This window comes from Neoarius graeffei, chromosome 9, assembly GCF_027579695.1.
Source record: "Neoarius graeffei isolate fNeoGra1 chromosome 9, fNeoGra1.pri, whole genome shotgun sequence".
NCBI classification, from domain to species: Eukaryota; Metazoa; Chordata; class Actinopteri; order Siluriformes; family Ariidae; genus Neoarius; species Neoarius graeffei.
In genome coordinates, this window is record NC_083577.1 from 67,667,948 (window position 1) to 67,681,825 (window position 13,878).

Genomic DNA, 13,878 nt, shown 5'->3' on the forward strand with positions numbered 1-13,878 from the left:
AAAAAACACTTTTGGACACTACTCAGTCGCGCTGTTATTTACGTCATTACTGTCGCACAATTAAAACATGCCAGACCAGTCAGCTGGTGGGTCCTCAAAATAATAAATACATGCATGTATTTTTGTGATAAATACATATTATATTGAGCATATTTCCCACATGAATAAATACAAAGCACTCTGTGTCTGCTGCATCTTTCAGTTCTTTTAAATCAAGGTTGAATCCTTTCTTCTTTGCCGCTGCCTTTTATTAAATCAAACTTAAGGCTTAACTTAATTAATTCCTCACTCTGCACTGTAACTTTTATTCTTGTATTTTATCCGTCTTATTCTATTTTAGCTTATTTTCTATTCTCTTACTATTTTTAATTGTATTTGAATGTCCGTTTATAATGTGTTTCTTGCTCCATCCATTCACCCCAACACACTCTTTTTTTTCAGTGTGACCACAATGCATGATGGGATATATTGCTTGGTTAGTGACCATTGGTTGTACACTACTTTTCATGATGCATTGGGGGATACTTTGAGTGCACTATATAGGGTGTAATCATTCTCACTATACATTCGGACAGCACTACAAAATGGCGAACTCACTATATACAGTGGTGCTTGAAAGTTTGTGAACCCTTTAGAATTTTCTACATTTCTACATAAATATGACCTAAAACATCATCAGATTTTCACACAAGTCCTAAAAGTAGATAAAGAGAACCCAGTTAAACAAATGAGACAAAAATATTACACTTGGTCATTTATTTCTTGAGGAAAATGATCCAATATTACATATCTGTGAGTGGCAAAAGTATGTGAACCTCTAGGATTAGCAGTTAATTTGAAGGTGAAATTAGAGTCAGGTGTTTTCAATCAATGGGATGACAATCAGGTGTGAGTGGGCACCCTGTTTTATTTAAAGAACAGGGATCTATCAAAGTCCGATCTTCACAACACATGTTTGTGGAAGTGTATCATGGCACGAACAAAGGAGATTTCTGAGGACCTCAGAAAAAGCGTTGTTGATGCTCATCAGGCTGTAAAAGGATACAAAACCATCTCTAAAGAGTTTGGACTCCACCAATCCACAGTCAGACAGATTGTGTACAAATGGAGGAAATTCAAGACAATTATTACCCTTCCCAGGAGTGGTCAGCCAACAAAGATCACTCCAAGAGCAAGGTATGCAATAGTCAGCGAGGTCACAAAGGACCCTAGGGTAACTTCTAAGCAACTGAAGGCATCTCTCACATTGGCTAATGTTAGTGTTCATGAGTCCACCATCAGGAGAACACTGAACAACAATGGTGTGCATGGTAGGGTTGCAAGGAGAAAGGCACTGCTCTCCAAAAAGAACATTGCTGCTCATCTGCAGTTTGCTAAAGATCACATGGACAAGCCAGAAGGCTATTGGAAAAATGTTTTGTGGATGGATGAGACCAAAATAGAACTTTTTGGTTTAAATGAGAAGCGTTATGTTTGGAGAAAGGAAAACACTGCATTCCAGCATAAGAACCTTATCCCATCTGTGAAACATGGTGGTGGTAGTATCATGGTTTGGGCCTGTTTTGCTGCATCTGGGCCAGGACGGCTTGCCATCATTGATGGAACAATGAATTCTGAATTATACCAGCAAATTCTAAAGGAAAATGTCAGGACATCTGTCCATGAACTGAATCTCAAGAGAAGGTGGGTCATGCAGCAAGACAATGATCCTAAGCATACAAGTTGTTTGACCAAAGAATGGTTAAAGAAGAATAAAATTAATGTTTTGGAATGGCCAAGTCAAGGTCCTGACTTTAATCCAATTGAAATGTTGTGGAAGGACTTGAAGTGAGTAGTTTATGTGAGGAAACCCACCAACATCCCAGAGTTGAAGCTGTTCTGTACGGAGGAATGGGCTAAAATTCCTCCAAGCCGGTGTGCAGGACTGATCAACAGTTACCGGAAACATTTTGTTGCAGTTATTCCTGCACAAGGGGGTCACACCAGATACTGAAAACAAAGTTTCATATACTTTTGCCACTCACAGATATGTAATATTGGATCATTTTCCTCAATAAATAAATGACCAAGTGTAATATTTTTGTCTCATTTGTTTAACTGGGTTCTCTTTATCTACTTTTAGGACTTGTGTGAAAATCTGATGATGTTTTAGGTCATATTTATACTGAAATAGAGAAAATTCTAAAGGGTTCACAAACTTTCAAGCACCACTGTAGTTCACTATATAGTGAGTAGGCTAATGAGTGATTTTGGACACAGGGCAAGACTCCCTCAACTAAAAAGCAGGCTTAGCAAAAATGGTAAATTTAGAAACATCATGACTACATAAAGCATGGAATGTACCCCAAATTATATATATATATATATATATATATATATATATATATATATACACCCCGTGCAAAAGTCTTAGGCACATGTAAAGAAATGCTGTCGACCAAAAATGGCTTAAAAATAATTAAATGAAATGTTTCAACATTAAAACAAAATACTATATACAGCAGTAAGCCATCATAAATGAAACAAAGTCAATATTTGGTGTGAGACGACCCTTTGCTTTAAAAAAAATAGTAGTCTCAGGTACAATGAGTGCAGTTTTATAAGGAAATGAGCTGTAGGTTTTACTGAGCATCTTACAGAAGCAGCCACAGTTCTTCTGGACACTTTGACTGTCACACTTGCTTCTTAATTTTGCACCAAAATTCAGTAGCCTTCATTATGTTTTCTTTTTTAATCTGAAAAATGGTCTCTTATGTAATATAGAAACATTTCTTTTCTGTAACATTTAATTTTGTGCTGGAAAATAAATGTTTGGAACTCAAATCTTTTTGTACTGACTCGATAATGTAAAAGTCATAAAATAGAAATCTGTAACAAAGTTTATATGAAAGAAAGTAGGGTTAAATTCACCTACGGTCAATTTAGAGCCACTAATTAGCCTAACCTGCATATCTTTGGACTGTGGGGGAAACCAGAGCACCCAGAGGAAACCCACGCGGACACGGGGAGAAAATGCAACCTCCACACAGAAAGGCCCTCATCAGCCGCTGGGCTCAAACCCAGAACCTTCTTGCTGTGAGGTGACAGTGCTGACCACTACACCACCGCACCGCCCTGAGATAAATACTCACTCAATGAATTGTAAATGTATTGGCTATAAAATTAAGCTATGTAAGTTACATAAAACATTAAAATAAATGTAATGCATATCACAACACTAACAGTAATTAATGCAATGATATTTATTGTAAGGATAATTAATATAAGATAGTGTAACATAGTACTTGTAATACTTTAATATAAGTAATTTATACCTAGGCTTTTGTTTATCAGATCTAATTGGTTAATCCAGGTATAAGAGTGATTGATTATTTTAGAGCAAAATGCCAAAGCCACATAGCTGGGAAGAGGATGTTTTCTATAGCCGAGCCTGTAAAAGAAAACTTCAAAGATTTTCATAAAACATGAAAATAAATAGCCTTTTGTGAAATTATTCTTAGGCATGCATGGTTTGGTTTCCCTCTTGTTCTACTGTACACTTTCACCACCATTATTTCTGTATAAATTAATGTAATAAATATCGATTTTCATGATAGGGAGATGACAAATATATAACATCACTGAGTCTGGGTCAGTTTGGATGAGCTGTTTATTTATAGTCATTACTCGAGGACAGAAAGGCCCAAACCTCCAACCTCTCTTCCTTCTTATTGCCCTGATCCCAACCAAACAAACGAAAATAAAGCAGGAAAAACAGTCAGTCAATCTGAATTACAAAAGAGATAAACAATCAAATCAACACAGATATGTACTGATGACAATATCCACCCTGCTGGCTAAACTACTATATCTGATAAATCGCAAAAATATACTGTATGTATGTACTGGATACACTTTTCTGTACAAATCACACCGCCATCTCTGGAGTCTACTATATACACACACATGCACCCTTACACAGGGCCTGTCCACACTATGACTTTAATGACCGCACTAAGGATTTAAACATGGTAATATGGTACAGAATATTCTCACACAGTTTCCGCATTCAACTCATGTTTTGTATAATTGGTCACTGAACAGGTTTCAGTTGCACAAAAGCTACAGAAGCTTCCAGTATATCATGCTGTGCCATCAGCATGATGCTCTCATTCAGTCTTTTAATGTGCTCGGAGCAGCTTAATAATTTATATCTAAAGATTACAAAGAAAACAATCCCTTTTCATGCTGTGTACATTTCAGTGCTATTACCCTACCGGTATAAGCTAGACTAATGACAACTACCCAGAAAGTCATTTCACTGAATGCTGAAGCACTACTGTTATTCTAAAGTTATCCGTCTCCATGTGTGATCTGTTGCCTACATCTAATTTATTTTCTGTGATAGAACTGCTCTTTTGTCACACAAATCTGTAACACACTTGAAATTTAAACACGATAACAAAATAATGCAAAGTGATTTAGTGACAACTGAAAACTGGTGTCCAGCATGTGAATGTGTTTTGTTCAAGTAGCACATGTTCCTGAATGAGCAAGCTTGTTGTTGTTGTTGTTGTTACTTGAATAATAGTACCTGTAACCGATCACTGCTATCTGATGCCATCAGTGTAATAATGCAACCTCACAGCTCAAGGGTCCTGTGTTCAATCCTGAGCTTGAGTTACTGGCTCTGTGGGTTTCCAGCTCCCAAAAACATGTCATAGGTGACCGTTATGGCAAATAGCTCCTAAGTGTGAGTGACTGTGTGAAGGTGTGTGTGCATGATGCCCTGCAAAACACTAGCTTCAAATTCAGGGTTTAGTCTCACCACAAACTTGACCAGGATAAAGTGGTGATTATAGTGACAGTGAATGAACGAACGGATTGATTTATTAATATACTTTATGAACTGAAGCGCCTGATGTGTCTGGAGCAGGGTTGCCATGTCTGTTGTCAAGAAAACCAGCCCAGAAACAATACAAAATTTGCCTTTCACACTATCAAAGTCAAAGTCCCTCTCATGCCAGAATCTGGGACGGCATTACAGAAAGTTCCTATCTTAAGTCAAAAGTTAAGATGGGACAGCTGTGAGATAGGATTCTTTTCAGTTTGGTATTACAGAAGCAAATCCTAACTTCATTTAGGATTCTTATCTTATCTCGAGTTAGGATTCCTAAATAACCGATCGAAACATCTATGATCGCCTTTAATGTCTGTTACCTAGCAACGAAAGCTACACTGTGTCTCGTGAAGTAACGTCCAGTGATCTCTGGCTAGCTGCTACAACAGAAACAATACCCTGCTACAAGTGACGACTTGACACGAGACAGCAAGAGACGTAAACAGTATGGACAAACAACGACGGGCTTTAAATTTTAAACCGGATGAAATTGAAACGTTATAACCGGGAGAGCCCCATGTCGATGAGTCGGCCTCTCTAAATCTGGCCGCAGTTTATCAGCTAACTGTATGATCATGGCCTGGGGTAACCGGTAGCGATTTATCAAAGTTTTGTCATCAAACCTTAAAACGTCGTTTTGGTCTACCAACTGCCTTTCAATAAACAAATTCCGGTTACGTTGTTGTTGTCGCCTCAAAAGCAAAATACCTGCCATTCTGTCTAATAGTAGACTACTAGCTGATTTATACAGTAAAAATGACAGTTAGGACAGCGGTGGGGATATCCTAAAGTTAGGACGGGTATTTAAGAATTTTTTAGTTTTTTTAGAAGTTAGGATGCTTCTGTAATACACTTTTCTTAACTTGAGATAGGATAGGACAACAGAGTTAAGAACGGCTGTTCTGTAATAGCCTTTTCCTAAATATGATCCTAAAGTGCCGTTGCCACGGGAACTAGACAGATAAGATGAGATTCTCAAGTTAGGAACTTTCTGTAATGCGGCCCCTGGTCTTCCCAGGCAGTCTCCTGTCCCAGTATTAACCAACTCTTAAGGCGTATGGGTGCGGCACCAATGTCCGTTTCGATAGCTCTCGGCCTCTTGCCTATACAGCTAGGGTTACAGTGGGGGGCTAGTCCTCTGGTAACCACGAGAGTTTGACTTCCCCACTCTCATCTGTATTGCAGCATGCCTTACCAGACCATTTTTATGAACTCGCGATCTCCCGGTCAAGAGGCAGACACGCTAACCACTAGGCCAACTCGCAGTCCTTCCACACTATACGTTGCTTTTAAAGTCCACTCATGACTACCAGAACCAACTGTACTGTAACATTTTAGTATTACCATGCAATACATTTAAACAAAGCAGTATTTATAGCTTATCAAAACATTTCACATTATTACAGATCATCATCATCATACTGCATACAGAAATGTACAGAGTTTATATTGTGAATGGGACCAGGAGACACAGTTAATCCGCTTCCACCTCTATGGCAGTTAGTGCATGCAGAATTAAGGTGTGTGTTGGGTGTTTCCATGGCCACATGCATTTGTGATTTGAGTTGTGATTTGGCAGTCAGTTTGGTGTAGGACTTGTAAAGACATACATGGTAAGTAAAGACTTTCATTTGAATTTTGAGATGTAATATATCCAACTCCCAACACTCTGGCTAAAAGTAACCCACTTCTGTGGGAAATCTGTAGAGATGAAACATTTATTTGCACAGACATTGTAAGAGACTCAGGAATCAGAGGACTAGGAGACTCACAGTGATCACATCAGGTAGCAGTTATTAGCTGAAATCAGTGATGTTTGAGCTACAATAAAGAAATATTCATCGAGAAATATGTCCTACTGAAATAAATATGTTCATCTGTTGGACACAGTTTTGTGTGTGGACAGGGCATCTGATTTTTACAGCATTCAGTCAAGTCCTGTGTGTGTGTGTGTATGTGTGTGTGTGTGCGCACGCACGCACAAGAGTCAACCTCATTGTTTGTTTCAACCTGTCAATGTGGTTTCAAGCTTGTTGATGGAAACGCCACTTCTTCTTCTTGATAAAGGTTGTTACCATGGAAACAGTGAGCATTTTCTTGTGTGATAAGAAAGTACAGTGCTTTTGTCCTGGTGTCTACCGCACACAGATTTGAAGAAAAAAACAAACACAAACATGCAGCTCTGTGACTGGATCAGGTCCACACAAACAGACATTCTGCGGTGTGATAGGCTAAATCAGGATTCAATTGAAAATCTGTGCTGTGTTTGGTCCAAGCATGAAGCATCCGGTGTAAAATAGCAGTGATTTCTGATATGTGAAATTTCAGTTGTTGTTGTAGCAACCAAGTTCATTTCCAGTTACAAATGTCCATTATCAGCAAGAATCTACACACACACACACACACACACACATGAAAACACCTACACACCTTTTAGGCCCATATCTCGAAATCCATATTGTCTAAACATCAACACATAAACCCACATGCATATATACATATCTCATCAAACACACATGCACGCACGCACACAAGTGCATGCGCACACACATACACACTTCTTATCTCAAATCTAAAAATTGTTCCATTTAGAGCTGCAGGCCTCTGTCAGGTGGGATCCTACAGGGAGCAGTGGTGTGTGTGTGTGTGTGTGTGTGTGTGTGTGTTACACAGGTCTGTGTAGATGAAGGTGTGTGTGTCTGTGTGTGTGTGTGTGTGTGTGTGTGTAAAGGTCCTGCTGTTTATACACTCTTAAGCCTACTCCTCTTCTTCCTCTTCTTCATCACTGAGTGGGAAGATGTCCTCCTGCAGGCAGGATCGGAAGTAGCTACTTAGAGATGCCGCGACATGCTGCCGACTCTGTTCTGACAGGAAGTGACCCTCATCCGGATAAATCTGCACAATAACCACACATCAACACCGTAAGCTTCAAGTACAAATGCACAAAATATTGTCAGATAACTATTTATGAAATATACTATATATGTAATATACATAGGCCATGGCCTAATGGTTAGAGAAACAGCTTTGGGACCAGAAGGTCACTGGTTTGATTCCCTGGACCAGCAGGAATGTCTGAAGTGCCCTTGAGCAAAGCACCTAATCCCTGGTTGCCTGGGGTATGTTGTATGTCACTCTGGATAAAAGCCTCTGCTAAATGCCAATAATCTAATGTAATATGGTACATGTTTGGGACTGCGAATATTTTAGATATTTTGTGTTCAAGTACAGTACAGGTTTAAGTATGTAAGTAACTATGTGTCATATTCAGAGTTGAGCTAACCCTGTAACTATTATTCAATCATTCAATAATTATTAAAATTAATTGGAAAAGTATGTACAGGTTGAAGAACCTGTGCATCTGAACCTGTAGATGGCTCCTGGCTATTTAATTGGTCAAGAAACATAAGAAACAATTTCTGACAATTTTTTTTTTTAACTACAATATTTCATCTTTAGTGGCAGCACGGTGGTGTAGTGGTTAGCACTGTCACCTCACAGCAAGAAGGTTCTGGGTTCAAGCCCAGTGGCTGACGGGGGCCTTTCTGCGTGGAGTTTGCATGTTCTCCCCATGTCTGTGTGGGTTTCCTCCAAAGACATGCAGGTTCGGCTAACTGGTGGCTCTAAATTGACCGTAGGTGTGAATGTGAGTGTGAATGGCTGTTTGTCTCTATGTGTCAGCCCTACGATGACCTGGTGACTTGTCCAGGGTGTACCCCGCTTCTCACCTGTAGTCAGCTGGGATAGGCTCCAGCTTGCCTGTGACCCTGCACAGGATAAGTGGTTATGGATAATGGATGGGTTAAGTACTAGCACTTTTGCTGCAACTCCAAACAACCCCAACAATTTTTAAGACTGTTGTCATAAGACTGACATTTTCTGCATTGAATGTAAATAATATTTATAAAGGAGTATGAGGATCAGTGGCATAAGCATACTGTATAGTATGTCATTAACAGAGAAGCCAATGAGCAATGAACTGAATGGAAAAATAGAATCTACATGCCAATAATGCACACTTTGATCATGAAAAAAAATGGGCTTTTACCATTTCTTCATTATTACTAGGGTTTGTTGTGTCCTAATATTGTTATAAAAAGTTATTTTTAAGCTGGTTTTCTAGGATGAAATATATACTGTAGCAATTGTAACTCATTAAATGTGACCCACAAGTTCCTGTTTTTAAAAAGGGTCTGCTAGACCAACCCAAAAGATATATAATGTGTTAACTGCACAGAGATAGTTTTCATAATACCAATGGGCAGCACAGAAAATCATGTTAAAGCAATCATTCTCTTAAAGCAACATCTCATCTCATTATCTCTAGCCTCTTTATCCTGTTCTACAGGGTCGCAGGCAAGCTGGAGCCTATCCCAGCTGACTACAGGCAAAAGGCGGGGTACACCCTGGACAAGTCGCCAGGTCATCACAGGGCCGACACATAGACACAGACAACCATTCACACCTACGGTCAATTTAGAGTCACCAGTTAACCTAACCTGCATGTCTTTGGGGGAAACCGGAGCACCCGGAGGAAACCCACGCGGACACGGGGAGAACATGCAAACTCCGCACAGAAAGGCCCTCACCGGCCACGGGGCTCGAACCCGGACCTTCTTGCTGTGAGGCGACAGGGCTAACCACTACACCACCGTGCCGCCCACCTTAAAATATCAGCTTCAAAATAATTTTGATGGTACAATGCCTTGTAGTAAGGAGAATTGTTTGTCTTCCATCCTGAGTCCATACCCAGTTCACCAATTACAGCACAATGTAACTCTGCTGGCTCGTCCCACAGACCTCTCTCGAGAACTGTGTAATGCTTTATGGCACCATGTCACACGTCAATATCTATGGGTCTTCAGAGAGCAAGCTACAGTATAAGAAAAAGCTAGAGTGGTGTTCAGAGTATGGACATCATGGCAGAGGCAAAGAGAACAAAGATGAAGCTGTTGGATGAATCCAGGAAGACAGGGAACAAGAAGACAGAGTCATCTATATCCCCCGCCCTATATACCAACTATATACCAAGTTTTGAGATATTATTTGCCACATTTTTCAAGTTCTGCTGCAGGAAATCAACCCTACCTCTTTACACTAACCTCAGCAGCCCATGGCATAAACCCACCAGACCTTTGGTCCAGGTGAGCTAAAAATTTAAATTTCTCACATTTCTTAGTATCAAAAGGCACATATACATTACTTAATCAACACATATACCAACTTTCAAGACCATACCACTCATAGTTTTCAAGTTCTGCTCCGGAAACAAAACCTACCCCTGAGACTAACCTGAGGGACCAAGTTTGAAATTGTTTCCATGGAAACATGAAAAATTAAAATTTCTCAAATTTCTTAGTATGAAAAGGCACATCTGCATCATCTTGTTTACATGCATAGCCTACCAAGTTTAAAATCCACATCATGAATAGTTTTGGATATGCTCTGGAAATGAACATTACTCTTAGAAACTAAGTCACAATCTACTTTTTGAAATTAAAATTTGAAAAACGCTTTTTTTTTTTCAAAAATCCAAAATGGCAAAAGGCACCAGTTCACATGTTGCTTGATATGTATACAAAGTTTCATGAAGATATCTTCAGTAGTTTTAAAGATATGGCCCGGAAATGAAAACGTGACTGGACAGACAGCTGGACGGACAGAACCCATTTCTATATCCCCTATGGAGGATAAAAAGAGAGAGTGGCCAAGCAAGAGACTGGACAAGAGTAAATCTTGGACTGGGTTTTACTCATTGGCGAGAGCTAAGAGCGATAAAAGGCTGCAAGACAAACGCCGAGCTGGCCTTCTTTCTGCTGAACTAGTAAGCACTATTACATTAGCTGCCTTGCTATGTCTTGTATTGTTGCACTTGCTTGATGATTAGCTGTGTTAGCAAAGTTGTCGACTGTAGCGACAGCTGGCCAGCAGCCCTTACACACAAGCGGCAAGAACTCCTCACCTGGCTGCCTCAGTGGTGCTGAACATACACCACCCACTCCACTCTGTCCCAGTGCTGAAGAAGCAGTGCTGTTTTAGCACCAAAATTTTCGACTAGCAGCAGCCACGTGGCCGAGGAGTGAAGAGACACAACTTGACATGGCTGGAGCATGCTAAACAGAGCACCCACCTACCCCCCACAAGGAGCTGGGAGAGTATAAATGGGTGCTGCATTTCCCACAAAGTAAATCACACTCATCTGAATGCTATTTCTGACTCACTCCTTCTGACTCACTCCAGCATTAGAGCCCTTACAGCGGGGCGAATGGGTGATGACTCGGCGGCATAAGCGTAGAGCCAAAGCTACTGCTGAGGCTCGCCCACGGGAGCACCACTCCTCTCCACTTCACGCATCGAACAGGTTTGCCCTCCTTAGTGATGCACCCACTGAGAAACCTGAAAGAGCTCTGGTTATAGGGGACTCTATCATACGGCATGTGAAATTAGCTCAGCCTTTAGGGGCACCAGCAGCTTTAGTCAGGTGTATACCGGGAGCCAGGGCGCCAGACATAGCAGATAATCTTAGGGTCCTAGGCAAGCACAGGTTCTCAAAGATAGTTATCCATGTAGGATCTAATGATATACGCCTTTGTCAGTCTGAGGTTACCAAGAGTAACTTTGTAGAGGTGTTTAAATTAGTGAAGGCGATGTCCAATGCTGTAGTATGCTCTGGCCCCATCCCAATGCAGTGTGGCAATATAGCTTACAGCAGGTTATGGTCGCTGAACTGCTGGTTGTCCAGGTGGTGCTCTGAGAACAGTGTGGGCTTTATAGATAATTGGACTAATTTTGAGGGCACTGCTGGCCTGTTAGGGCAGGACGGTATCCATCCACTCGGGAAGATGCTGCTCTCATTTCTTGCTGCATAGCTCATTGTCTCATAACAGGTCTAGTTAACTTCTGACAATCCAGAGCCAAGGCCAGGGAGCAGATGAACAGGCTAAACCAACTGTCTGCTAGCTGCACAGAGTCGTCACTCAGGGTCCACTACATCGAGACTGTGTCTGTTCCCTGAGCTAAACAAAAAAAGTAGAAATACTCAGAGAGTTTGTTCCAGTGTATACATATACAATGCTCAGCATAAATGAGTACACCCCCTTTGAAAAGTAACATTTTAAACAATATCTCAATGAACACAAACAATTTCCAAAATGTTGACAAGACAAAGTTTAATATAACATCTGTTTAACATAATGTGAAAGTAAGGTTAATAATATAACTTAGATTACACATTTTTATGCCTCCGCCACTATGTGTCGTCTGTCCGAAAACCTTGTGAACACAATATCTCCAAGGCAGATGAAAGGAATTTCACCAAACTTTCACCATTTGTGCATTTGGGGACAAGGATAAACTGATTAGATTTTGAGATCAAAAGGTCTAAGGTCAAGGTCACTGTGAGGTCAAATGTATGTCCGAGAACCTTGTGAACACAATATCTCCAAGGCAAATCAAAGGAATTTCACCAAACTTTCACCATTTGTGCATTTGGGGACAAAGATAAACTGATTAGATTTTGAGATCAAAAGGTCTAACGTCCGTGCGTGCGTGCGTCCGTCCCGAAACCTTGTGAACGCAATATCTCAAAGGCTGATGAAAAGAATTTCACCAAACTTTCACCATTTGTGCGCTTTGGGACAAACATGAACTGATTAGATTTTGAGATCAAAAGGTCTAAGGTCAAGGTCACTGTGAGGTCAAATGTCTGTCCGAGAACTTTGTGAACACAATATCTCCAAGGCAGATGAAAGGAGTTTCACCAAACTTTCACCATTTGTGCATTTGGGGACAAGGATGAACTGATTAGATTTTGAGATCAAAAGGTCTAAGGTCAAGGTCACGGTGAGGTCAAATGTCTGTCCGAAAGCCTTGTGAACACAATATCTCCAAGGCTAATACAAGTAATTTCACCAGGTCAAGATTACTGTGAGGTCAAATGTCCATCCCCAAATCACAACTTAATAAGGCGTGTTGTCTACCAGGTGGAGGCATCCCCATCGACACCATTGGCGTCGAGTTCTATCTAGTTTCAGTTTTACTCAAATTAGGGTGGTGCAAAAATGAGCACACCCCACAACAAAAACTACTACATCTAGTACTTTATATGGCCTCTATGATTTTTAATGACAGCACCAGGTCTTCTAGGCATGGAATGAACAAGTTGGTGACATTTTGCAACATCAATCTTTTTCCATTCTTCAACAATGACCTCTTTTAGTGACTGGATGCTGGATAGAGAGTGATGCTCAACTTGTCTCTTCAGAATTCCCCAAAGAAAATAATTTCTTTACACCACAAAGTTGAAGGCTACAATGAGGAAGGCTACAAAGCTTTACTTATCAGTCAGAATACTGTAGCAAAAGCAGTGCAAAAATTTAGGAAAGATGGAACTGCAACCATCTCACAGAGATGTTCAGGTCGTCCACGGAAGTTAATACCTCGACAGGAGCGTCTTCTGATGAGAAGTGTTGAAGAAAATCGGCATGCAAGTTCACTGTAGTTATCTAAAGAAGTAGAAAGCCAAACTGGGGTGATTATTTCCCATGACACAATACAGTGTACACTGCAGAGGAATGGCATGCATGGATGCCATCCACAAAAGAAGCCTCTCCTAAAGCCCAGGCACAAAAAAGCCTGCCTAGAGTTTGCCAGGGCCCATGCTGACAAAGATGAAGACTACTGGGACTCTATACTCTGGAGTGATGAGACCAAGATAAATGTTTTTGGAACTGATGGCTTCAAAACTGTATGGCATCACAAAGGTGAGGAATACAAAGAAAAATGCATGGTGCCTACAGTGAAACATGGTGGTGGCAGTGTCCTTATGTGGGGCTGCATGAGTGCTGCTGGTGTCGGGGAGCTGCATTTCACTGATGGCATCATGAATTCACAGATGTATTGCTCTATACTGAAAGAGAAGATGCTACCATCACTCTGTGCCCTTGGTTGTCGTGCACTTTTCCAACATGACTAAACACACATCTAAGGCCACTGTTGGA

General features: G+C 40.6%; 1 protein-coding gene across 1 annotated transcript in view; it reads right to left on the reverse strand.

The window, feature by feature from the left end:
- Positions 1-7,636: 7,636 nt before the first annotated feature.
- Positions 7,637-13,878, reverse strand: part of LOC132891963 (inactive dipeptidyl peptidase 10-like) — a 129,871-nt gene continuing 123,629 nt past the window's right edge. Inside the window, exon 25 of the mRNA XM_060930142.1 lies at positions 7,637-7,774. Coding sequence (XP_060786125.1) covers positions 7,637-7,774 — 138 coding nt within the window. The remainder of the gene's footprint in view (positions 7,775-13,878) is intronic.